Source organism: Neurospora hispaniola (assembly GCF_033458365.1).
Source record: "Neurospora hispaniola strain FGSC 10403 chromosome Unknown B0T23scaffold_3, whole genome shotgun sequence".
In the NCBI taxonomy this organism is placed as follows: domain Eukaryota; kingdom Fungi; phylum Ascomycota; class Sordariomycetes; order Sordariales; family Sordariaceae; genus Neurospora; species Neurospora hispaniola.
This window is the reverse complement of record NW_026944408.1, coordinates 1,242,525-1,263,585: the sequence shown is the minus strand read 5'-3', so window position 1 is coordinate 1,263,585 and position 21,061 is coordinate 1,242,525. Positions and strand designations below refer to the sequence as shown.

Here is a 21,061-nt window from a genome sequence, read left to right as displayed (position 1 = left end):
CTGCTGGCCTGCCTGCGACAGCATCCCAGCTTCCGTTCCCCGGGTTTGTTATAGTCGGTGCTACCTTCTTTCGATCAGATCCCGCCGCAGAAGTCGACTTTTCTCTGGCGAACCGGTCCGCAAACTTTGTTGTTCCCTTTTTCCCTAATGCCACCGGCCGATTCGCAAGCTCTCAACAACAACAACAACAACAACAACAACAACAACAACAACAACAACAGCCTTTCGTCCGTCGACCTCGACTTTGCGCCCGCTGGCGGTGACACACACGGTCACCCGCCGCACTCCGACCCTGCCGCCTTCCAAACCCACCCTCTCGACAAGCTGGATACCTCCAATGACGCGCTGGGCAGCATCAATGCTGCCCACGACTTGGTCGATGGCCACTATGCCGATTTCCAGTTCCACTATGACGACGACCTAGATGGCTCGCCCATGACCGGCCTCGGCTCCGCTACTTTCGACGACCATGCCCCTGATGTGTTCTCGACAACTCCCCACGCACCGTCCATGGACTCGATCACGGTACAGACCTCGACCTACAACAACAATGGCGCTAACACCGGGAACGGCGGACAGCGGCAGCAGAGCATGGATATGTCCGAAAGTAATACCCCGGATAGCAATCAAAATGCCGGTAATTCGCTTGAGGAAACAGTGGATGAATTTGGCCTTGCGACTGCTAGCTCGGTTGATGGCTCGGCGCCAAAGGGCAAGGGGGACAAAACGGACAATACGCCCGCATGGAGCGAGCTCAAGACAAAAGCCGGAAAGGAACGAAAGCGTCTTCCACTGGCTTGTATAGCATGTCGACGCAAGAAGATCCGGTGTTCCGGCGAGAAACCCGCGTGCAAGCACTGTCTCCGATCGCGAATCCCGTGTGTCTACAAGGTCACGGCTCGCAAGGCCGCACCACGAACCGACTACATGGCTATGCTGGACAAGCGACTAAAGCGGATGGAGGAACGGATTATCAAGATCGTACCAAAATCTGAGCAGGAGGGTGCCTCTACCGTTACCAGGGCCGTGGTCAAGCCTGCCATCCCGGGGACATTGAACAACATGAAGCAAGCCAACAAGAAGCGCGGCGCTGACGAAGCATTCGGCTCGGACTTGGAAAATTGGGCTCGCGGGCCTTCAAAGACCAAGATTGACGCGCCAAACAGGACTGCTACGATCCACATCCAGGAGACCGAGGAAAGCAAGCTATTGCTGGAAGGCGGGGATGCGTTGCCATCCAAGGAAATACAAGAACACCTTGCCGAAGTATACTTTGAAAACATCTATGGGCAGGCCTACCACCTTCTTCACAAACCGAGCTTCATGAGGAAGCTGAAGTATGTCCCCCACACATCAGACGTCATAGTCCATATTGTCTAACAAGTCCGCTACTACAGGGCCGGCGCTTTACCCCCCGTCCTAATCCTCTCTGTCTGCGCCATTGCGGCACGTTTCTCGCATCATCCGAAACTGAACTCAAGTCCCAATTTCCTCCGCGGCGAAGAGTGGGCGGCCGCAGCCCGCGATATAGTGACAAAGAGATATGAATGGCCCAATATCACCATTCTCACATGTCTGCTCATATTAGGTTTACACGAGTTTGGCACATGTCATGGTGGCCGTAGCTGGTCATTGGGTGGCCAGGCCATCCGTATGGCCTTTGCACTGCAGCTTCACAAAGACCTGGAGCACGATCCCGTACGACAAGCAGGGAACACACAACTCAGCTTCATCGATCGCGAGATCCGAAGGAGGACCATGTGGGCATGTTTTCTCATGGATCGCTTCAACTCTTCAGGCACAGACCGGCCCACGTTCATAAGGGAGGAGACGTTACGGGTCCCGCTGCCTATCAAGGAAAAGAACTTCCAGTACGACATGCCAGGTCCAACAGAAACCCTGAGTGGCGAGGTGCTGGGACCACTTTTAGAAGACCAAGATGCTTCAATGGCCAGAGATAACCTGGGTGTTGCGGCCTGGATGATCAAGGCAATCTCTCTCTGGGGCAGAATTATCAACTATCTCAACCAAGGAGGCAGAGAGCTGGATCCTCATCCTATGTGGAGTCCCGAATCCGGTTACGCTAAACTCATTAAACAGACAGAGGATATTCTGACCGATTTGCCCGACTCTTTACTATACACACCCGACAATCTACACCTGCACGAAACTGACAACATGGCCAACCAATTTCTGTTTCTTCACATCGCGATTCAACAGAATATCCTGTTCATGAACAGGTTTGCTGTTTCGTCCCCTCGGGGTCAACCAGACCAGGAAATCCCCAAGGCTTTTGTGACGAAAGCAGGCGCCAAAGCATTCGCTGCTGCTAACAGGGTATCGGAGCTGTTGAAGGATGCTGAATCACACTTTGTAACTGCTCCCTTTACAGGATATTGTGCCTTCCTGTCCAGTACCGTGCACATATTTGGAATTTTTTCGGGTAACCCAACGCTAGAGGCAACATCGAAGCGCAACCTGGCCACCAACGTCAAGTTCCTATCCAAGATGAAGAAGTACTGGGGCATGTTCCACTGGATGTCAGAGAACCTACGGGAGCAGTACCGGACCTGTGCCGATGCTGCCAGGCAGGGTACACCCGCAAACGAGAACCCGACATCCATCTTCCAATACGGCGACTGGTTTGACCGTTATCCCCACGGTGTCTCGCAGTCCGACTTTCTCGACCCCGCCATCTACAAGAAGAAGGAGAAAGGCGACGATGCAGTTCTGGAACAGAAGCCCGAGCTGCATACAGTCGAGGAGTTCTTCACCACGCTCTCCCCACAAGCCGGCGGTGGGGACGGGGGTAGCGTGAACGGGTCAACAACATCACGACAGCAGCAACAAGCCCAACAACAACAACAACTCAAACGCAAAGCCATGACACGCAAAATCAGCGGCCTACCACAGCAGAACCATCCCAACGGCCCCGACCCCATACAAGCCGACTTCTCCCCACATCAACAACACCACCCTCCACCAACCGCCGAACAAATTCATGCCGCCCGCCTGCAACACCAACGCAACTTCTCCGGCGCCGGCCCCTCACCCATCCAAACCAGCGGTCCACCCGGTTCTTTCAACTCCCTCTCCGTCCAAGCTCAACAACAAGCGCACTTCTCCCCCGTCTCCCCCGTCGGTGTCTCCCACGCCCACCTTTCCCACCACCACCCTGGCTCCTTCTTCCCTCCCGACCCCTTCTCCCTCCCCGCCCACCTCGGCGCCGCTCACGCCCACGGCATGAGCCACCTGGACCGACAGCTCGTCTTTGGCGCCTACGGCGGTCCCACATCTGCCGGCTTACACCATGAGCCAGGGCTGGTAGGCGGCGGCGGCGGCGGCGGCGGCAGTGGTGGTGGTGCTGGGGGGTGGGGAGGGGGGCATGATAGTGAGAATGGGAGGGACGGGCCAGACGGGTTGCATGCAGCGTTCTCGAACGAGCCGAGCTCGGCGTGGTTTATGCCGTTTAATATGGAGCCGCCGGAGATTGGGGGGGATACGCTGGGCGGTCTTGGAGGAGCATTGGGCGGTGGAGGGTTGGATAGTTTTGCGGGGATGTTTGGGGTGGGTGCTGGCGGAGGTGGTGGCAGTGGTGGTGGGGGAATGGGAGGGATGCATCATGGGCATTAAGTGGGGGAAAGCGATTTCCTTTTTCTAGAAAGGATGATGAGTTATGAGTGATACAGGAAGGAAGGATGGACCGGGCGAATTTTTGGATAACGGCCAATTTCTTTTTTTGGATATCCGGGACGAACAACAACGATCGATGCCACTGGTAGTGTGATGTATACATGATACCTTTTTCTATCATAATTAGTTTCTTTGTTTTTTACGTCGGGTGTTTCAACAGACGTAGGCGGGCGGGAAAGAGAGAGAGAGAGAGAGCAAAGCAAGCGATCATAGAAGAGCGAGCTGATCGGTCTCTTTTTGTCTTATCTTTCTTTTTTTTTTTTTTAACTACATAACTATCTTTTCCACATGGGGGTGTCGGAAGGTCAATTCGGGGGGAAAGGGTATGGGGGGTTCGGGGGCATAGGGGTACGATGGGCGGGCGGGCGTATCAGGATTAGGTAATACCATAAAGACAGAAGAACAGAACAGACGTTCGTTGATATGAATACTGCTCTTTGAACAAACAGCCCTTGAGTAAATATGGTATGTATCATGAAAAAGAAATTCACCTTTTTGCCCATTACCATTCTAGGTAGTCGTCTGACGTGGATGGATTTCAATTGTTAAATCATTACTGACTATCTTCTGACATCGAACCTGTTTCGTGAGTCCAGCATAGCGCCTAAAAGAGGATGGAGGAAAACCAATAAAGCGGAAAGAAAGAAAGGAAAAAAGTAAGTGGGAGAAGAAGATAGAATGCAAGAAGTGGAAACAAAACAAGCAAACTGCTATTCGGAATTTTTCTTTTTTTTCTGATACACGACTAACTCCCATCTCTCGGAGAGAGAGGGAGAGCGAGAGAGACAAAACAAGAAAAAAAAAAAAAAAAAGAAGAACAAGAACAACACTATAGAATGGCTTATGACAACCGCATATAAGTAAACCATCATCACTTGAACAAAGGTTTATAAGTTCAGACGATGTAAAAAAGACCCCAATCTATAGAGATACGAAACGAACAAGAAACGAACGAATGAACGGGAAAAGACCATAAAGTGACGGAGAGAGTGAGCAAAGACGTCAAGGCAACAAACTCAAAGACAGCAAGCCAAACAGACAATCCAAAGATTTGTAAACACATGGATGCCGCTTATAGAATAGTAACTAGTATGATAAGACACTATCATAATCCATAAAGCCTCTATGGTACCCATTATGAACGCCGCCGAGATGCCCTTTCTTGAATTGATTGAACTTTCCCTTCCAAAATTCGACACTTCTTCTCCGCTCTTCGCCTTCTTCCGTTATGGAGTTTGCCGAGCCTTGACATCGGGAACACACCGTGTGATATATACGTTTAGATCCTCCCATGCCCTCATTCATACAAAACGAAGGGGTATTTCCACCTTGTTGTCTCCATTCATCCCATTACCGACCCATACGTTCTTTCATCCGACCTTTCCATTCATTCCTCTCTAAATTTCTTCCGTCCCTCCTCCCCATTCGCATCTTCTGTTTCAGGTGATATATCCCATACACGGGACTAATCGCCCTTGTAGATCCTTCAAATCTGTCTAGTAGATACCCTGTGTTCTATACTGGAAAGTGTCGTAACTGTTTCACGCCTTTTGTTAGCATCCCATTTCACTCGGATCAGCAATTGTCCTGAACAACTTACAGTCGCGTATAATAACTTCCCAACGACTTGGCAATTAGATCTGTCTCCACAAATTGTTCCGCCTCGTCTTTGCTCAGCTGCAGCTGGAACCTTGCCCTGAGCGAGGTCGTTACCTGCGAGATGCCCGCGCCGAAGCAAGGCATCTTGGATTCTCGACCCATCATGGCCACGAGGTCGATGATGTTGTCTGCTGAACGACGGAGTGCTATAACAGTCGTTAGTTATCTATGCCTGGTACGATTGATGAGAGAGAGAGAAACTCACCCTGGAAAGCCTGTTTGCAGAGTTGCTTAAAGTCTGCAAAATCCTGCGAGTCCACGCCACCCAGCACATCCAGATATTCATATGTAAACTTGAACGGCGCCGCCTCGAACCCAACCGAACCGGGCGAGTTTGACAGCATGAAGCCAAAGTCAATGTGAATGATGTGCCCCTCATTATCGATAAGGACGTTACCGTTGTGCCTATCCTTCAGCTGAAGCACATATGAGATGATGCTATACGCCGCCAGCGACCTCTTGAACGCGTCCACAGCCGACCTGTACGCCTGGCTCTCAGGCAAACCGAACGCCTTGACGAAATGGTCCTTGAGCGTCGCGATCCTCCTCCTAGGGTTTTGACCGGACTCGACCGTAGCCAGTGTCAGGCTGCGCTTGATCGAGTGCAGAGATACGCCGTTGGCAATGGTCTCTATCAGACCGCATGATTCGCCCGTAACGAGAATGCGCATGAGCTTCACCCAGACGGGCACGTTGTGCTCTACCCAGATCTTGTGGCACACGCGGATCAGCTGGCAGGCAAATGCCTCCTGACGGAGATCCGCACCCGTTTTCACGATGACGCTAACCAGATCCCAGTTCTTCATCCAGCCGTAGGGAGAAGACTTGCGGATACGCTCCTTCTTCATCTCCCAAGCTTCTCCAAAGACGGCAGCGCTGGGATCATCACGATCGCCCTTACGCTGGAGACCGCCTGTCTTGATATCGTTCTCCATCCTTGCTAGACCGGCGTTCGGATTCACGTTAGACTCGACCTTCTCCAGGGGAGCCTCGATTTCTTCGTCCGTGGCGACATTGCCGTTGATAACGTTTTCTGCACTGGCCTTGGCCATAATCATGTCAAAGGTCGGCCCTTGGCTATCATGGACTTCAAAACTCTCCTCTTCCAGACTCTGCATGCTGGCAATAATCTTTGCCCTGATTGCGGCCACTTCATGACGCGGCCGCTTGCCACTTGTTGCATCCAACTGCGCCAACATTTGCGAGGCTGTCCGCATATGGATGGCAAGGGCAGAAAAATCAGGTTGGTCGGCCGCGTTGTTGCGCGGACTTTGGAGGGTCATCCTCCTGAAAGGTGGGGTAGAGGATCCCGAAGTGCCAGAACTGCGAGGCGTTGACGTCAGGTCAACGAATTGTGTCGAGCTGGTCCCAGTAGTGGCAGCATGACGGAGACCGCCAGGAACGGGGTTATGCTGTATGGCAAAGGGCTCGTCGTTGAACGGTTTTATTAGTGGCGAGTGCCCTAGATCCCCCGAGGAAGGCTCAAAAACACTATCGATGACGGGCTCCTGAGAACGGGGCGTGGCTGGTATCCTAGAAGACTCGGAAAGGTCAAAAATCCGCCTCCTGGTTCCTTGTTCGGCCAAAAGCTGTGTCAGAAGTCTCTGGTTATCTTGAGAATCCGGGTCAAATGTGAGATCTTCCCTCAAAATCTCAACCATAAGCAGGAACGGCACTTTCTCAGCACTGTTCAGTACCGTGGCCTCAGCCGGATTGAGACGGACTATCCTGTGATGTCGGCTTTGCGAAGGAGAGCCGTTGACCAAAGTAGGAGGGCAGATGACTGGGATATCGACCTCGGCCGGGAGTTCTTGAGCGATTAAAGCCAGCTCAGCGCGTAGGGCACTTAGGCGTGCAGCCTTTGGTACTATTACCAGTCGATTTGAAATATCCTCCAGTGCGGTCAGGAATGCCGTTTGGCAGTGGAAGTAGTTTTGTTTTAGTAGCCGCATTTTTTGTGTGCGGCTCATGTCCGCTTGGTTCAAGAGCGTCTTGACATGGTGGGAGTGCCTCCTGTTCACTCCAGTCGTTGGCCGCAGGGCCGGAGTGGTCGGCCTGTGTACAAGACCTGGAGAATTGGCATTCGACGTTGGTAGAGGCAGCGAAGATGAACTAAGGCGTGCCTCCAAGACGTTGGAATCGAAAGGAGTAGGTCGCTTAGACTCTACCGGCGTTTTGATAGAAGACCCCGAAGACGTCGGCCGGGAGTCAGGCTGAGGTTCCTTGATCTTGGGCTTGGGGCGATGCGCCACCGGGCTGTTGCTCTGGAGCTGATGGTCCGACGAGCTTGTCAGGCGGGCCTCCTTTGCCCGTCTCGATTTTGTTGTACCAGCAGTGACGGTGTGCGCGCGAGTAGGTGGGGCGGCGTTGACGGGAGTAGCGTCCGACACAGGTTCGATGACTTGAGGGCGGGGCTTTCTGGCTTGCGCGACGGCCAGCGGGCCAGCCCAATGGGGGAGAAACGGGGCGGCGATACTGGCGAGAACGAAGCTCCCTAGGACAGTCACCGGCAAAGCGTTTTCCGTAATCTTCTCGTTCCTTGCACTGTCGGAGACGCCAAAGACAATATGCTGCACCTTGTTGTACACTCTCTGGCATGTTTTGAAGGCATTGGCCTGTGGATTAGAGGATAGGTCGTGTAGGTATGTTTGGAAGAGCCAGAAAGTCTGCGAGCGGGCGAGATATCAGCAATTCGTAGTCGTGTAAAGCGTCAGATGGTGTATAGAGGGCTGCGCACCAACAAGGCTGCTGTGACCGACTCCTCGCATAGATCGAGGAGAAACTCCTCCAGGGCCATGGACTCATTGTCGATGCTGATGATAAGGTGACATAGCTGAGGGAGGAAGAACTCGATGTCCTCGTAGGGGAACTGGCGCAGCTTGCTGCACAGCACATAGTGAATTCCTATGTGGTCGGCATATCGTCTGGCGGTGCGGTCATGTTAGTGTGTGTCTTGCTAGGCCAGTACTGATACGCGCCGCGCCGAGTGAGGAGGAGAGAAAGAGGAGGAGGAGGAGGAGGGGGGGTAGCGAATCTTGGCAAAACGGAATGGCTGACTGACGAGAGGTAGGAGACGGAGAGAAAGGGGTTTTGGTTGAAGACGTCGCTCTCGAGGAACCGCTTTAACAAGTCCCAAGACATTGGTTATGGCGCAACGAGGGTCGACCGCAGATCGACTCGGAGATTATGGGAGGAAAGAGTCGATGTCTGGCAAGGCTGAAGTGGTGAAGCGAGGCGTAGGCGTGTTAGGCGTAGGCGTAGGTGGGAGAATCGAACAGCTAGGTACACTCAGTCTAGACGGAAGCTAACTGGGAACTGGAGCTGGCTGGCTGGAGAATGGACGGATACAGAGGGCAGCAAGGCATGCATGCGCAGCAATGCCTTCATCGGACTTGAACATGAACGGAGTCGACGGCGTAGGGCTGCTGGGGCATGGCTGACGGGGCCGGGCGCGCTTAGGTCGTTACTCGTTATGTTGTTGACAAGTGAGACTGAAGTGTGGTGGTGGTGGTAGAGGTAGTAGTTAGGTATTCCCAAGAAGGACACCAAAACCACTTCCTCTCGCCAGGGTGGGTGGTGTCAAGTGGTGTTCCGAAGGTGGAGGTTGGCCGTCACTGCTGTCAGGGGGGGCCGCAGTCCACTGAAGGGAATCCAATTGTTAGGTCGATACAACAACACACCCGCACGTAACGGCACATTGAACTGGACGGGATCCGCTAAGCCCGATGGAGCCCCGCGTCCCGTTCCCCACCTGGCCGACTTGTCCGCCTCGGCTGCAGTGTGTCCGTCCACAGCGCCCTCCTTTGCCCTGCTACAGGCACTTGGCGTCTGCCAACGACCGCTGAAACAGTCGTCTTGGCGGTTGGGATTCCCATCAACATGACTGGCAGCAAGTTCAACTTTGACACCCCAAATCACATCAATGGTCCATCTCGTATTGGGGATTCATGGAAGTGAACACGAAGATCTAACCCACCGGCATGTTGATCAGACACTTAGTTCCACCGGTCAAAAGTAGATCGATCCCAGGGCGCTTGCGCCATCCGAAAAAGGGGCTCTGCTCCAAGGGAAAAAAATATAAAAAAAAAGGGGTAAAAGGACACAGACTCCATCCAAAGTAAACAAATCCCCTTTTATCTTGTTCCTGAAACAAAGACGCGAATCATTGATCTACTATTCTACGTTATATCTTCTCTACATCGACAAGTGCACACGCCCTATCACCTCCACACAACAGTCGTCCCTCCTCCTCCTCCTCTCCCCCCTCCCCTCCCCCCATTCCTCCTCCCTCTCGCACCACTCCTACCTCCCCTCGGCCTCACCCTCTTATACTTGACCCTCTCACTCCCATCCGGCAACACCACCACCTCGTGCTGTATAGAGAACCCAAACGCCGGCAACGCCTTGGCCCAAACCACCCAATACACCACGCCGATAACCAGCATGCCCGTCCCCAGCGCCGGCACCACCGAAAAGTGAACCTTGGTCAGCAGCTGGTTCGGGATAAACGGCGCCGCACAGGTATACAGCAGCCCGACTACCCAAAACACCGTCAGGACGGGATAACTATGGAACCGCTTGTTCTCCGGCGTCGTCCAGTTCTCGCTCGGCGTAAAGTTGAGATACAACAGCCCCACCCCAAGGAAGACCTTGATCCAGTTGCCCGAGTGGGTAAAAATGTTTGACAGAAACTGGTACACGTCCTTGGTGCTGGATCCGAGGATCAAGGCCACGGTGAAGATCCAATGCAACAGAATGGCGCCCGTCGGCGACTTTTGCTCGGGCCAGTCGCTCGCCCAGAAGCGCGAGAAGGGGAGAGTGCCTTCCTTTGCGAGCTCCTGCTTCACGCGGGGCATGGCGAAGGATTGCGCAAAGACGTTGCCGAGCGCGGAGAGGGCGAGGAAGAGAGGCATGACGCGCTTGGTGAAGGCCGAGGGACCCCAGACGCGGGTGAAGAAGATGGCGGTGGGGACGACGCCGGATTTGGAGAGTTCGTCTTTGGTCATGGCAGCGAACTGTGTGTTGTCAGTCATGGAAGATCTCGTGAGATACTTGAGAAGATACTCACATAGGCAATGTTCGCAAGGACATAGAGGACGGTGACTGTCCCGATGGCAATCGGCGCCGCCAGTCTCAACGTCTTCGGCGCATCCCTCACTTCGCTCAACACCTACAAACCCGTTGTTAGCATTACCTCACCAAACCATTACCTCTTGCTTCCGAGGGGTCACTCACATAATTGGCATTCTCCCACCCCCCATAACTATACAAAACCTGCAACAACGCCAACGCATACCCTGCCGCACTGCCCGCGACATTATTCCCCATCCCGTCCGTCTGATCGTCTCCATTCCCCGTGGCATCCCCCGGCCCATCAAAGCTCGAAAAGTTTCTCGGGCTTTCTCCCTCCATATTCCCCGCTAACGCCGCAAACCCCGTACATACCACCAAAATCAACAGCACCAGCTTGAACACCCCCAAACCATTGGACAGCCAAATGCCCAACCTAGGTAAGAATGCGTGGATGAGGCAGACGGCGGTAATAGCTGCCACGGCGATGCCCCGATTTAGCCACGTGCCTTCGTATTTGGTTGCATCTTCTTGCGCAGTGCCTCCGGTGGTGGTGGTGTCAGGAGAGCCGAGGACGCAGCGAAGGAGGTACGAGGAAAAAGAAACGGAGCCGACGGTGGAGATGGCAAAGAGGATGAATTGCACGGCGAAGATGCATGTTGCTAGGTATTTGGGTTTGCGGTAGACGCGTTCGAGGTAAACTTTCTCTCCGCCGGAACGAGGGATGGCGGTGCCGAATTCTAGGTAGACGGCTAGCCCGCTTTGTGGTTGAGGATATGAGTTAGCAGCTTTCAAGTGGTTAAAGTGAGAGTACATAGGTAGGGTGTAGGGCAAGCTAAGTATGGGTGATACGAAACTCACCAAAAGGTCATCACACCACCTAACACCCAGAAGAGAAGCGTGGCGCCGACGCTGTTAGTGTAGTGGATGATGGAGGATGGCGTTGAGAAGATGCCGGCGCCGACGACGCGGTTGAAGATGAGGAAAGCTGTGGACCATGTTCCTAGTTTTCGCTCTGGGATTGGGTGTTAATGGAAAGCGAAGAAACGTGGAGAGAGGGAGAGCCTTGAAAAGAGAGGTGAAGAGAAGGGTGAAGAGAGAGAGAATAAAGAAACAGGTTGAAAAAAAGTTGAAGAGAGGCTGCAAAGAAGTTGAAGAGAGACGGAAGAGAGACGGAAGATCCGGCAGAGCCTAGAAGGGGTTTAACTAACCTTCAGGAAACACATAATCCCTAAAATCATCCTCCTCCTCTCCCTCCTCACCAACCCGCGACGGGCCCCTCCCATTCGCCCCATACTCGGGCATATAAATGGCATCCTCGCCCACCTCCGGATCCTTATCCTTCGAGTGGATGGGTTGTTCGAATATCGTTGGTTCGTTCATCTTGTCTCGACTGACTTTAGAGATAGTCCCGCGGTCTTAGTTCCAGTTGATAACGGGGGGAACCCCACGGGATGTCCAAATCGATGACCGAAACCGAGCTGAGTGATGATGCGGCTGAACACAGCGAGCCCAAAAGGCACCACAACCGTAGCGCTTGTGGGGGGTTGTGTATGCAGTCCACTCCAGTCCAGTCCAGCCCAGTCTAGTTCGGCTGAGTTATGGGCGTTGGATGCTCTTCTTCGATTGTTGGTTGACGAGTAACTTGTATAAGGTGGGTTTTTCCAGAATACCTGATTTCAGAGTATCTTCACAAAGCCCGAGGGACGAAAGAAGGATAGTTATCCAGGTCTCAGCCCATGGACCTCAACCAAGAAATTCAGTGAGCCTAAAGGGAAGAAAGACAACTGCGTGAGGCGTGACTTGACAAGTTCAGGTCAACGTGCGTTAAAAGGTTTAGGTCTCACAACCTCAGACAGACCACCTTGATACACGTTCGTTGTGTAGCCCACGGTCAACGCATCGAGTAATGGGCGTCTAGTCTAGATCTTGGTGGATGGGGTTAATGAAGACGCTCAAGGAGTGACGGTTGTAAGGGGGGGTGGGTAACACATGCCACATAGATCTATCTCACTCGAGGATTGAGGATGGCAGAGATGGGTAAACGAAGTATTCTTACCTTTACCAATTTTGCCTTCAATACCTTCTTGTGCTCTTGTTTGTCTATAAACCTGCACTCTTTCAAGTCGCACTCACTTAGATCATTCAGTGGATAACTGCAGCTCAGAGCCTTGTTGATGTCACCTACACCGTCATCACACAGCGGTAGCAGTGTTGTTCATTGGCGGTTGGTTAGCGAGCGAGGCAGACACAACGCCGCATGAGATCAGGCCAAAAGAAGCATGGGAGTTGCAAAGGAAGAAAATAAAGAACAAAGCCTTCCTCGTGGCTAGGGGGCGCGTCTGGCTAGTGTAGTGTAGTGTAATGTAGAGGATTGCCATCGCCGATAACTCACAGCACAGCTTTCCCGCCCCATCGCCCTATCCAGTCGCCCTGCCACCGACCGTCGTTATCACAGCGCCAAGTCCCTCCAGTCGCCGAAAGAAGACAAAAGAGGCGTGCAGGACGATGCCCTGGCTCTGCAGTTTGTAAAGTGTGTGTGTGTGTGTGTGTGTGTGGTGTGGGAGCTGAGAGAGGGGACCCTGCTAGGAGGTAGGTAGTGTGGTAGCCGGGCTGGTATCGTTCGTGGTGGTAGCCAAGACACTACCTTTCTGTACCTTACCCGAATGGCTGCGTTACAGACAACGAAGCCTTCATGGTTGCAATCTGGGGTTTCTCAGCGGAAACACTGCGCTGTGCTCGTCCACTGGTTTTCGTCGGCGTTGTGCTTGACAGTGAGTTAGCGACACCATCAGGCAGTAGTATAGTGTAAGGAACACCACAGCTCCGAGTTTGTACCTTCACTACCCGAGGGATCAGGAGCATCGTCAGCCCCCCCCAAAAGCTTCGCCCCAGAAAAACCCCCCATCTTTCCCACAGGACCACAGTGAGTGATACATCACCTTCCCCAATTAAGCCTAGAGCCCAGATCTTGGCGAGGTGAGGAATGCAGGTCATGGGTAGCTTATTTTTCCGCTTGCTGCATGATTCCAATAAATCACTCTCCTAATCGGGTAACCATCGCTAAGCCAGAATGTCCCGAGGTTCCCATTCGTGCGGCCGTTCTGGTTAGGCACGAGTCGTGTGAGAAAAAGCGAACATTGAACGTAGTCATCAGTCTCTTCTCTCGGCCGCGATAGTAGGGTACAGAACTCATTATCCGTGGTTAGGTATCATAACAAGTAAACACACACTCGTATCCTCCAGTCCAGGTATCTCGCAACACGTACACATGACAGGAAAAAGAAATACACCTGTAGCCCGATCCGATCCAGTCCTAACTCCCCGCTTACCGAAACCCCCTCGGCTGAGAGCAAGGGATAAAGCCACCAAAAGAGATCTTTACCAGACGATTATATCCCAACCTGTTCTCCAAATCTGTCTTGACAACGAGCTATCCCTAGAGCTCACAAATAGCTGCGTGTTGGTATCACATCCGAATCTGCATAGCCGTCTTACCATATAACCCTCCCTCCGCTCTCAACTTCTCCTGAATTTTCTCTAATTCTCTTTTCTGCTGTCGGCGGTTGGCAATGACTTCGCCCCATCTCCTGATGAAGCTGTCTTGGCCTTGAATTACCACCATTGTTGTCAACAAATTTCTTTATCAAGAACGAAAGGGATGGGGAGAACTTACTTGGTGGATTCTCAAACTCAATCTCAAACATCTTGTAGAGATCATAACTGTATTCCTCGTCTGGGTTGGGTGGTTGGCCGTCGATATTGAATCCGGCCATTTCCGAGTCGCCTCTTTGCTCGATGTGTGCTGTGTGATTTATAATCCATTAGTTACCTCACCCATCAAGCCACGGAAATAGCTGAGAGAGCGTATATGAGCATGTGAGAGAAAAAGAAAAAAAGAAAAAGAGACAAACCTTTAATTCCCTTCCACCTGCTCCCTTCTCTACTAAAGACCCCCGCCTTCCTCGGCCTCAGTTTAACCTTTGTCTGTCCCTCCGCCTTCACCTCAATATCATCCGTGATAAAAGTCTGCACGTACTCTCCCAGCCGTCCCAAGTACACAATCAACTTGCTGGAACTAGCAACCTGCTTATCGCGAAGCGGTCCCGACAAGGCCGTACCAGCAGTCACAAAACTCGCCTTATCCGATTGCATCCCCCTTCTTCGGCTTGTGGAATCTGGATCCTCATGCCAGATTTGCAGACGCACGCTCGAGTAAGTGTCGTTTGCACCGTTGTTCGCTTTGCTCAGGCGAATCAGTTTGACGTTGCTGATGTCCAGCAGCACCTTTTCGCCGGTGAGTTGGGCCTGGAAATTGCAGAGGTTCTCGAGACGGGGAAACTGGTAGATGCCGTTGGGGTGGCCGTTTCCTGTGCCTCCGGGAATGGGGGAGGACCGCAAGTAGCCTGGGTTGCCCTTCTCGGTTTCTTTGTCGTGGAGGCAGATGACGTTGAGGAAGCGGGGGTCGTAGGCGTAGACGGGGATTAGTTGGGCGTTTCTTGCTTTGACTATTACAGGGGTTAGCTCATATGTTTTGATATATGGCATGAAAGGTGAAAACCTACTCCAGAATGTCTCGGAATATGTGCCAACTCTGCAATGAAACCTCAGATCTTTTGTGGTCGTATTGCGGAAAATCTTGAGCTCTCCATCTTCGAATGCCGAGGACGCAAGTGTGGGTGCACTTTTGACTGGCCTTTTCGAGGTCTTCGTTAGCAGCAATCCCTCGAAAGCGGACACCAGACAAGACGAACCCATCGAACAAAATATCCTCCCCGGGCAATACGTGATCTCGGCCTGTGCTCCTACTATCGCTCGAAAAAGAAGAATCATGTCGTTCCGGAACCACAACAATTGCGGTCCGGGTGTCAATTTGGTTAGTTGAAGTCCCAATGTTGACCAAGTTATTCTGAGCAGCTCCAACAAACACTCCGCTCCCACTACCTCCCCTTCCGCGGTCATGGTGTGGGGAGGACGGCGCGTGGACTACTGAGTGAGGTGAGCTCGAATAGACATATGCACCATCAGAATCGACAAACTCTTTCTCGTAATCAGGCGCCAAGACGGGTGACGTAGGCGAGTACGGCATCGAAGAGTGCCTGATCGGAGACGTTGGTGACGCGGGATACTGAGGATACGAGAATTCCATCAAGGACTCAAGGACTGGTCCCGTAGGCGGTGCCTGTCGACGAGGTCCTTGGGAAGAAGCAAAGTTCGCCCCTGTCACAAACCCGCCGTAGTTGATACCGTCGACTTGATGGCCTCCAGTATGAATGGTCTGAGCAGGCGTGCTCATGCCGGCCGTTAGAGTTGATGTACCCATATATGTGGACTGATTATGGGAGTGATGAGATTCAAGGCGATGTTGGTTGGGAGCGGTTCGGGGAGAGACAGGCCTGTTGTCGACAGGACTTTCAGGAATCCATGGATCCGTGTCACGTTCCGTGAGAACCTCGGCAAGTCCAACGCCCCCGTCAGACTCTCCAAAGTATGGCGCCGCACCGTTGAAGTGATTGTTGATGTTGAGGTGGGACATCATGTTGGTCACGTCCTGAGTGATAGCGGGCGGAGGTCCGACGACTAGATCCAAGGCGGCAGGGGACACGTTATAGCGCTCACTGTGCGCTGTCCGGAAACTGGACGCCTGTGATCGCGAACTCGCGTTCGACATCTGTCGTCCCATGGGAGAGGCATTGTTGTGGCCGTGTAACTCATGCGGCGACTGTGGGCTCGTAACTGGCTGTATGCTACTTGGAGCAGTCGACTTGGTCGGAGAAGCGGTTGGCGTATCCGACTCAGGTATGCTCTGGAAGAGGTACCGACGACCATCCGAGGCGATGAAGATGCCTCGATTCGCAAACTGAACTGTTGAATCGACCGTGGCTAGATCGAAGTTGTCGAACAAGGACGAGAAGGGGACAGAGGCCTCATCGGGAAGAGGAGGAAGGCTGGCAGGTGGTGGACAGCCTTGGGTGGACATCCTAAACCTGAACAGGTGCCGTTCGGGTCGATCGACTCAACCGGCCACCATGACGATGTGTTATCGAGGAGGAGTTAGATGGCCAGTGGGCAACCTCGCGAGGCACATGTTAGGTACACGGTGTATCCAATGTGTCCTTAAAAGAAGTCGCCCGCCGGGTTAGTGGTAACAGTGACGGATGTAAAGGCAAGGCCCGATGGGTAGGACAGAGATAAGAAGGAAAGGAAGCTGCCGGAACCAGGGGCATATGGAACGCGGGGTGAGCGATTGAGATTAGTGTAAAGGTTAGTGTAGGTTAGCTGACCTATTGGATCCAATCTCTTGATCTGACTGACATTCAGATGCAACAATCCACCAGGACGTCGCCCGGTCGTGTGCCTGTGGTTTTACAGCTTGTTCTTTTCTTAGCTTTTTGTTCTCACCTCGCTTCTTGACTATTTAGCCATCGTCGATGTCGAAGACACTTTGCCGAACAAAGCGCAGAGTGGCTCGAGTTTCACCATGTTGATAGCCCATGGTGTAGGCAAACGTGTCAACGGATGTGGCTAGCAAGAGAACATCCCGTCTGACTGGAATGAAGGAGGTACGGTATTCTGAGTATAGTGATGCACATGTATGTATGTTGGAGGATTCGTAATCATGGTAGACGGAAAATAATATTGTTCTAGGCTCCCCTGGGTTTGCGGATGACAGTCGTGACATGGCGACGTTATTCGAGTTACCTTAGCTACGCCACGCTTCAAGTTTTCCTTCATCATATTATCCACTAGATATCGAACATCCTGGAACACATCATCGAGAGCTATCGCATGCTGGGATCACTACACCTTTTAGGGCTTGAAGGCGCTTCGCACAGAGCCATGTTCTCGATAGTCAATGGATTCGCCCTTTGCACCTTCTGTTGGCTTTCTCAAGTTGGGCTGCGCCGCGTGACTGTGCCTTTGAGCTGTAGGTCAGCTGAAAACGCTGTCGTGTCACAGTGGCTTGTGACGTGCCGGGAGGCAATATTATTGCCCTAGGGGAACGTCATGGGTTAACGCGTGAACCTGTTTCGGCGGAGACAAGGCTTGCACGAAGCCTTGTGAATGAGCTTTGATTTTAATGCCTCCCCCGGGAAATAAATTAGAGTAAATTCAACGCGTGTTGGTCGCAAAGCAGAGTATCCTTCCACTGCCCAACACCAGCAACACCATGCTGGCCACCCAACTAACTCAAACAAACCAGTCCAGTTCACCCAAACACCGAAGCCTCGGCTGACCAACCAAACCGAACACCATGCCATGCCAATCTGATAACGGGACTTCTGCACATGGGTTATGACTTGTTCTTTGCAGGAGTTGACATTTTCCAGCCACTTGCTTCCATGTTGAGAACGCCAAAAAAAACATATGCTCATTTGTGACCCAGTTTACCGAAACGCCATCGTTCCATTCGTTCAATCGTGTTTTGGCCTAAACCTCGAGCATAATAACTTGGCTCTTCTGTGATTCATGGCTTTCTAGGCGGTAGACTTCTTCCTTCCCCTCCCTCCTCCTCGCCCGGCTCCTCCTCTGCCTTTCTTTTCTGGCGGGGCTTCTTCCTCGCTCTCGCTCTCTGCCTTTGTTCGGCCTCTGCCGCTCGCGGAGGCTGCTGGCTTCTCCTTGTCATCGTTCTCTATCTTGCTGGTAATTTCTCGTAGGAAATCCCACTGGTCGTCTGACTCCACCACCTGCTTGAGCATCTGTGCCGATACGCGTTTCGAGTTACGCTCACGCGCGATGTCTGCGCTTTTTGTCACCAATTGTACCATGAACAGCTCGAGTGCCTTGCCCACTGCGATCGGCGTCTGTTGTGCCACCTTGCCAACCTCTTCGTCTGCCTGCATGATGCGCTTAATGCGCGCCGTTGGGAACTTGGTCTTTACGAGCGAGGGCTGGATCGGAGAAGGTTGGGGTTGCTGCGCAGCTTGCGCGACGGCCCGCTTGGGTGGCATCGTATTGGTGGTCTGCGCCGCTACGGATGACGCAGCTTGAATATTGGTCTGTTCGGGGGCCGGTGGCGGGTTGGGATTGGAAGTATGCGAAGGAAGAGGCTGGAGGGGCCGTTGCGCCTGCGATCGCGTCAAGCGCTGCTGCTGTTGATGCTCCTGCGGTTGCGTAGGTGAGAACAGCTGCGGATAAGCCTGTTGTTGTAGAGGTTGCTGCGGTTGCTGCTGGTTGTATTTGTACTGGTGTTGATTCTGCAATTGATGCAGATCACGTTGCGAAGCTTGCTGTTGCGCGTTCCAAACCCCTGTCGCGTGGTTATTTGTGAAGGGGATGCGAGGCGGGCGCTCGGATTGCTGCGGCTGCGAATAGTGGTTCGTCGAGAAGCTGTTGTCGGGCTGAGAGCGTGGTGGGAGATACTGCGACGGGTTTTGCCAATATTGCGAAGCGCGATGGTCTTGATACGTGTTCGTTGAAAGGCCAAAGGGTTGTGTTGCGGTGGTGGTGGTGGGCAGAGGTTGGAGGTGTGGTTGCGACTGCGCTTGTAAGTGGTGGTGGTGGTGTTGCGGAGAAAAAAGTGTTTGCTGTGATAGCGGTTTGGGGCCTGGTACTTGAAGGGCTTCGGCATGGGTCTGCAAGTGTTGGTGGGTGGGGCCGGCGGAGCTATATAAAGATGAAAGGTCTGGAGACCTGGGTGCGTAGCTCGAGGCGCCAATGCCCGACATGATTTGGCTGATTGTGATTGTGTGGTTGCGTTCGTTCGAATAAAGCACAAAAAAAAAAAAAAAAAAAAAAAAAAAAAAAGCCCTTAGACGACTGGCTGGGTAGCTTCTGTGAAGGGAACGTAGAGTGAATGGGAAAGTGAATCACACTGCCTTCGTGCCGTGCCGCCGTCCCTCGTCGCGACTTATAACAATGGAATGGGCACTTTGGTTGGTTCGTACCTCCCCTTCTGTCTTGCTCTTATTTTCGTACCCCGAGCGCCTTCCTCCCTTTGTTGTAAGTACCTTGCGAGTACTGGTGGGGCAGGAGAACCTCTTGGGTGTGGACGCCTTCACTCAATCCGAAGATGGAGCAAACAACAGCTGGTTGATAATGCCAACAAATCTTTGGCTGGATCTATAAAGCAGTCATCAAAAGTTAATCTCATGCCGTTGTTTGTGAACTCATGGATTTCGTGGCGGTAGGGTGGATCGAAACAATGGCGAAACCTCCACTTGAGAGGATTGGATGGGATGATCGACGGGAGCCTGAAGGGGGACTCGGAGTGTTTGGCTGACTGAGATGATGCGGGGCTATATGCAGCTTTGAAAGAACATGACCACTCTCCAGTTTTCCACATGGCATCGAAAATGCTGCAATGTAGTCAAGAAGATTTGAATGAGAAGAGCTAGGGCGATGAACGGACGGAAGAAGGCTTGTTCGTGGAAGCGAAGACCAGAGATGGCCTCACAGCGGGCATGTACCAGACAGACTAGAAAAGTGCATCGTGGTACAACCTCGTACGAGAACAACAGACAGGCATGTTAGGAGGAACTGGTAACTTGGGCTTCTTCTGACAAAGGATAGCAAGGCTGGTAGATAGAGTCTTTGCCGTCCGTTGTGCTGCCCTGCTGTCTGGAGGTCGCAACATAACCACGAGCGAGAATGGGCCCAGTCCCGTCGTTGAAGGTGGAGAGCATCCACGAGCTCTCGGCCCTTTCAGGTACCAGTCCGGTACATCGAACCGCAGCGGGTACCTCTTGGTAGACTTGGGAACGGATGGGGGCAAAGGGGGAGTGAGCGGGGTAAAAGTCGACTCGTAGAGTGTGGTGTAGGTGATGACGACAAAAACACTGGTAATAGACCGGAAGATGAAAGAGAGAATGGGGATGCTGACCGTATGAAGCGAAAATCGAATCCGTGTTGTCGGATGACTGGCAACACAGGCCGGTTATTCAAGGCTCGAGCTGAGGTATGTAAGTCTCAGGGTTGGAGGTTGGCAACTTGTAAGGTGAAGGGTTTGAGGTGAGGTGCTGTCAGCTGAAAGCGGAACTTCACTTGACCATGACGCTCTCTCTACGGCGGAGAGACCTGCCCGTTTATATGCACGCCATGGCCTGCTCCTGTCCTTGGCATGGTTGATTACAGGGGGCTTTATGGTTAGCTCATTCTAATCATTGATTGGTCAACATAAAGTGCTCTGTGGGTCGCACCGCCTCAAGCGCCTCTCAACTTCTCTAGCGTAAGTGTATAAGTACTGTGTACTAGTGCGGCGCACGATCTTCGATTTTCCAAGTTCACAACGAAAGTCTCGGTCACTCTTTCCAATCATCTGTGCGTTTTAGGCACAGGGAGTTCAGCTCCATTTCTGTTGCATCGCACGTCTTCCAGTCCTTTTTTTACTTTTCGTCAATTCCCGTCGCCCTCTTCGCCTTGACAACATCAAACCCAGCAACCCCAACCTTTTCCAGAGAGGTATACAGCTACACGACCCGGTTGTTCATGTATTATGAGGCTGGCACCCGGTCGTTTCTCATTTCAGCATTTGGGATTGGATGAGTTGATCATGGACGCTGCCTTTCACTACAATGAACGGATCTGTAACCTCGCTTCGACATCACGCGATTCATAAAGGGCATCATGACCAACTTCGCTTTGTTTACGGAGCTACTAGACTAAGTATGCAAAATGTAAGATCTCAGCAGCAGCACAA

The 21,061-nt window shown here is 52.5% G+C and overlaps 6 protein-coding genes across 6 annotated transcripts; 2 read left to right on the top strand and 4 right to left on the bottom strand.

Moving 5' to 3' along the window:
• Positions 1-147: 147 nt before the first annotated feature.
• B0T23DRAFT_355242 (fungal-specific transcription factor domain-containing protein) lies at positions 148-3,633 on the top strand (the record flags this gene model as incomplete). Its single annotated transcript, XM_062836151.1, has 2 exons — positions 148-1,337; positions 1,398-3,633. 2 exons carry the CDS (start codon positions 148-150, stop codon positions 3,631-3,633), a joined length of 3,426 nt encoding a protein of 1,141 aa, XP_062693799.1.
• Positions 3,634-4,759: 1,126 nt separating this feature from the next.
• On the bottom strand, positions 4,760-8,921 carry B0T23DRAFT_376425 (kinase-like domain-containing protein). Its single transcript, XM_062836953.1, has 5 exons — positions 8,414-8,921; positions 8,090-8,276; positions 5,558-8,018; positions 5,294-5,498; positions 4,760-5,229 (listed from the first exon to the last, which is right to left on the bottom strand). Exons 1-5 carry the CDS (start codon positions 8,491-8,493, stop codon positions 5,190-5,192), a joined length of 2,973 nt encoding a protein of 990 aa, XP_062693798.1. The 5' UTR covers positions 8,494-8,921; the 3' UTR covers positions 4,760-5,189.
• A 714-nt stretch (positions 8,922-9,635) lies between these two features.
• On the bottom strand, positions 9,636-11,919 carry B0T23DRAFT_107044 (amino acid transporter; the record flags this gene model as incomplete). Its single annotated transcript, XM_062831796.1, has 5 exons — positions 11,634-11,919; positions 11,284-11,437; positions 10,588-11,182; positions 10,421-10,522; positions 9,636-10,367 (listed from the first exon to the last, which is right to left on the bottom strand). Coding segments are annotated over exons 1-5 (1,755 nt in total), but the record flags the coding sequence as incomplete, so codon positions are not given.
• A 1,604-nt stretch (positions 11,920-13,523) lies between these two features.
• B0T23DRAFT_439770 (uncharacterized protein) lies at positions 13,524-16,402 on the bottom strand (the record flags this gene model as incomplete). The annotated part of the gene is made up of 5 exons (XM_062840706.1): positions 13,524-14,031; positions 14,099-14,227; positions 14,337-14,930; positions 14,988-15,113; positions 15,232-16,402. The coding sequence occupies 5 exons, from the start codon at positions 16,400-16,402 to the stop codon at positions 13,892-13,894; spliced, it is 2,160 nt and encodes a 719-aa protein (XP_062693796.1). The 3' UTR covers positions 13,524-13,891.
• Positions 16,403-17,502: 1,100 nt separating this feature from the next.
• Positions 17,503-19,144, bottom strand: B0T23DRAFT_106967 (uncharacterized protein). Its single transcript, XM_062831795.1, has one exon. It carries the CDS (start codon positions 19,089-19,091, stop codon positions 17,901-17,903), a length of 1,191 nt encoding a protein of 396 aa, XP_062693795.1. The 5' UTR covers positions 19,092-19,144; the 3' UTR covers positions 17,503-17,900.
• Positions 19,145-19,170: 26 nt separating this feature from the next.
• B0T23DRAFT_376417 (uncharacterized protein) lies at positions 19,171-20,398 on the top strand (the record flags this gene model as incomplete). The annotated part of the gene is made up of 2 exons (XM_062836952.1): positions 19,171-19,485; positions 20,246-20,398. Coding segments are annotated over exons 1-2 (331 nt in total), but the record flags the coding sequence as incomplete, so codon positions are not given.
• Between the last annotated feature and the right edge of the window lie 663 nt (positions 20,399-21,061).